Genomic DNA, 4,755 nt, shown 5'->3' on the forward strand with positions numbered 1-4,755 from the left:
TTATTTAAAGAGAGCTAAAGTTACAATTAAAACAGAAAAAATTACAAGGGATACAGAATTTCATTTAACAAAGTAATATGAATTTCATAGTATTTATTATAATACACCGTGTTGTCTTCCAACCAGTTATTCATATTACCAGATATATGAATAAAAATTGGAAGAAGAAAGAAAAAAGAAAGAAGTGTATAAGAAATTAAGGGAAAAAGTACAAACAATTGAAGAAAGGAGATGAAACAAATTAAAGCATTAACTGCTTCTTTCCATAGACCAGCAGAAATGTACAGTACAGTTGTCCAAACCATCCTGCTTACATAAATATATAAATCCCTTTCCTCCACTCCTTCTCCTGTCCTTCTCCTCAACTCAGTAACTCTTTCCTTTTGAATAAGTCCATTCCCTTTTCCCTTCAGATTCCATTTTTTTCTTTCAGGTTCTCACACTAAGGAGACAATATGATGTTTGCACGTGTGGGTCTGATTTATTTCACTTAAGAGTGTGTTCTCTAGTTGCATCCATTTACTGACAAAAGACTCAAATTTATCCTGTTTTATATCTGAATAGTACTCCATTGTGTAAAAATTCCACATATTCTTTATCTATTTTTCAGCTGATTGGCATCTGGGTTGTTTCTAGGATTTAGCTATGACAAATTGCATTGCTACAAACATGGGTGCTTATATATTGCTGTGGTATGAGGTTTTTCAGTTCCTCTGGAAAAATACCTAGGAGGGGAGTATCTGGCTTGAATGGCATCTCCAACCCTAGCTTTTGAAGGAATTTCTACACTGTCCGGAACACAGCTGCAGTCAAAATAGATCAATGAGCTAAATATTAAAACAACACTAAATCTTCTGCAGGAAAATGTATGTAGAAATCTTAAAGACATAGGGGTAGGTAGAAAGCTCATGAACAAAAACCAAACTGCATGGGAAGTACTTCAAAGAATCAACAACTGAGATCTCATCTTTTTGAAAAGTTTCTGCACTTCAAAGCAAATCTCCAACAGAGTAAAATGAAAATCCACAAACTGGGAACAATTACAGCCAGCTCTTTCTGAGAAAGGCCTTCTATGTAGAATATATAAAGAATTTTAAAAAATCAAGCCCCCCAGATTTGAAGACCCAATCCAAAAATGGGTATCTGAATATACACTACTCAGAGGAAGTAATACAAATGGCAATTAAATATATGAAAAAAATAATAGCAGCATTGGTCATTTGAGAAATGCAAATTAAAACAACACTGAGACTTCATCTAAGCCCAGAAAAAGTGGCTAACATCAAGAAATCAGCCAATAACAAGTGCTGGAGAGGCTGTGGAGAAAAGAAAGAAAAAGAAACCCTTCTGCACAGTTGGTGGGAGTGCAGCCTGGTACATCCACTATGGAAATCAGTGTGAAGATTCCTTCAAAAGATAGGATTATTTTTTATTTTTAAAGAATACAAAATAGTAAAACAAAACAAAAAACATTATAAATGATACAAAATTTCTCTAAACAAAGTAATAGGAATTCAACAACGGTTTCTGTACTTTATTATGTTATTTTCAAATTTGTTGTTTAGTTTACCAGATATAAACCTGAAAAATTGGTTAAGCAAATCAACAAAAAGTTAAAAGAAATTAAAAAGGAAAAAAAAGAATACAACTAAAAGATTTTTAAGCATTAACTGCTCCTTTCTAAAGCCCAGCAGAAATTAACAATACAATTATCAAAATTATCCTTTGTATTTGGAATTTTCAAATAAATTTGCCTTTGAAATTAAATGATTCAGGTAGGAAAAGGTGTATTCTAAGAAAATTACCATATTATTAGCTATATGAAAAATCTACTTAATTTGCTAAACAGTTAACATTCTTCATCTTATAAGCAATATTTTAGGTGCTTTTTTTTTGGTGGTGGAACTGGGCATTGAACTCAGGTTCTTGCGCTTGCCAAGGAAGCGCTTATTCCACTGAGCCATCTCCCTGACCCCTATAAGCAACATTTTAATGCATTGAAATTTTCTGTGCCAAAAGATTGTTGCCTGGGTTTTCTAGGGTCAGTGAGAAAGACTGAAGTGATGTGACTACATTCACAGTGGGTGGCCACCATGTAGATTATTAGCTGGAATTAACACAGAACTTGTGGAAAACAGACAAATCTCCTAGTCACTCTTGGAACTCTTACCAACTTTGGAGAAAATCACATTACATGCAGAGGTCACCTGTGGGTAATTTTGAAGGCACATTACTGAGGTTTTGAAGCTGCTCTGTGGTGAGGACTTTGGCCCTCTTTAGATATCTCTCAAGAAACAGAAGAGATTTTAATTTTTTTTGTAACTTAGCTTTTTAAAAGTAAAATTGTAGCCTGAGGGGACTTAATAATTTTTCTGAGACTCTATATCTCCTATAAATATAGTCCACTTGACACAGTGAAATGCATAAAAAATAAGAATTTTTAAGAAATAGTAAGAAATAGTGAGATGCTATTTATAGTATTTTGTCGTGTTGTGGGCCATATGACTGATAATGATCACTCCCAAGTGATTGCTTTGTACAATCACAAAGTATGAGCTCAGAGAGTCACTGCATCTCTGGAGGCTGGTCTAGATATAAATGGGATGCTCATGGACACCGTGTTGCTGATAGAGAGCTGAAAAATGAACTATCCACCAAATCCATGTTTCCAAGATGATTGTTGGTAAGGGTGACGCCGCTAAGGCAAATGTGTCACTCCATGATTTTCTTTTCCATTCAAGCCTGTTTACTCAAAAAAAAAAAAAATTACAACAAAATTTCTAGTTTGGCATCTTTAAAACTGCAGTTTGCTGGGGGCTGGGGAGATAGCTCAGTGGAATAAGTGCTTGCCTAGCAAGTACAAGGGCCTGAGTAAAATCTCAGGTTCCACAAAAAAAAAAAAAAAAAAAAGAACAAAACTCTGCAGTTTGCATTCTTTTAAAAAATATTTTTATTAGTAATGTTGTAGTACAGGACAATCACATTTCTCATGAGGAGTTCATACACGTAGCTAACACATCTGAATTCCTTCTTATCTCCTTTCCCCTCTACCCCCTGACCTCCATTTCTTGGTTCCCAGCGCTTTTGCAAAAGATAGAGCTTCCTATTCCTATGCTTTTTAATTTTGTCCTTGATTGATATTTTGGTTTTTTCATATGAGACAAACCATGTGCTATTTAAGCTTACATGTCTATTTTATTTCACTTAACATTATGGTAAAATGAATCGGTTTTACGGCATTATAGTGCCACACTTTCCTGACTCATTCATCTGCTATTGAGCATTTAGGCTGCTTTCAAGGATTAGCTATTATGAACTGAGCTACTATAAACATGGCTGTGGTGTATCACTGTGGTGTGAGGTCTTCAGCACTTTCAGGAAGGTGCCTAGAAGAGGAGGAGCAGGGTCAAGTGGAAATTCTATCTTGGGGGACTTTCCATACTGATTTCCATAGTGGTTGTAGTAGCTCGTATAGCCACTAACAGTACAGAAGGATTCTTTTTCCCTGAAGCTTATGTCCAACCTCAGTAATATTTTCTATTAAGGAAGGCTACTCACCTGTGAGGTTATTATCTATGTGTTCCTCTAACTTTAAAATAATATTTATTATGCATCATATCACAGAATGTGTGACTAAGTTACTCAAAGACACCAACTTTGAAGGAGGAGACATTGACACAGTTTTTACCCCAAGTGCCACATACTGCCAGGTGGTCTGCACCTACCACCCGAGATGTTTGTTCTTCACTTTTATGGATGAATCATCACCTGAAGATCCTGGAAAATGGTAAATGCTTATGTCTCTACATAACCGAACTGCATTTCACAGGCCAATTACCGACCAATTAATTTCTATCTATTATCATATATAATGTAATGTTAACTGAAAAAATAAATTGTCTTTCAGTTGAAATACTGAATATCACAGGGAAAAAATGATGTTTAGGCTAGATTAGGGAGGAATCTGGTGTTGCTCAGCAGTGCTTTTCCAACTTCTTTTGAGGTGTTAGTATTAAGGGTCTCTCTCTCCTCTCTCTCTCTCTCTCTCTCTCTCTCTCTCTCTCTCTCTCTCTCCCCCTTCCCACTCTCTCTCCCTGCCTCTCTCCCCTTCCTTTCTTCTTTCCCTCTCTTCCCTTTATTTTTATGTCTTCATCAATTTGTTCCTTTTTCTACTGATTTTTGATAACTCATACTATTTAACTACAAATTATCCCCAACTATTTTGTTACCAAAATATATAAAAAGATAATTTAATATTTTTCAATGATTCCCCGTCACCATCCAGACACTGTCACTTTTGCTTTACCAACCTACAGATGCAGCACACAGAGATATTCGAAACATCGTGATATTTCCCCTCTAAGCATTCCAACTTGTATTATCCCACACAAGAGGCATAAGAAATTTAACAAGACTGTTCTTGTATCATTTTCACTTGTCTCTCAAATGTAATTTATGTCTATTTACTAATCCTTTAAATATCCAAAATTACCTGGGCCTGACATGTCTGTAATCGCAGCCCTCAGGAGGCTGAGACAGCAGGATCCGCGCAAGATCAAGACCAGCCTGGAGGGGAAATGGCTCAGTAGGCTAAGTGCTTGACTGGCAAATGCAAGGATCTGAGTTCAATCCCCGGTTCCGCAAAAAGCAGGGTAAAAAGAAATTTCCTCTGCAAAAGTTTTGGGCTGGAGAGATGGCTCAGTGGTCTAAAGCACCTACTTGAAACAAGCTTGGCAAAGCACAGGGACCGCGGTT

General features: G+C 36.2%; 1 protein-coding gene across 2 annotated transcripts in view; it reads left to right on the forward strand.

The window, feature by feature from the left end:
* The window catches only part of F11 (coagulation factor XI), a 23,762-nt gene that overhangs the window by 3,984 nt on the left and 15,023 nt on the right, over positions 1-4,755 (forward strand). The window contains exon 3 of one of the 2 annotated variants that reach the window (XM_023699673.1): positions 3,625-3,787. The exons of the other annotated variant lie outside the window; for it this stretch is intronic. Coding sequence (XP_023555441.1) covers positions 3,625-3,787 — 163 coding nt within the window. The remainder of the gene's footprint in view (positions 1-3,624; positions 3,788-4,755) is intronic. 2 annotated transcript variants of the gene reach the window in all.

This window comes from Octodon degus, unplaced genomic scaffold (genome assembly GCF_000260255.1).
Source record: "Octodon degus isolate 3935 unplaced genomic scaffold, OctDeg1.0 scaffold00114, whole genome shotgun sequence".
Classification (NCBI taxonomy): Eukaryota; Metazoa; Chordata; class Mammalia; order Rodentia; family Octodontidae; genus Octodon; species Octodon degus.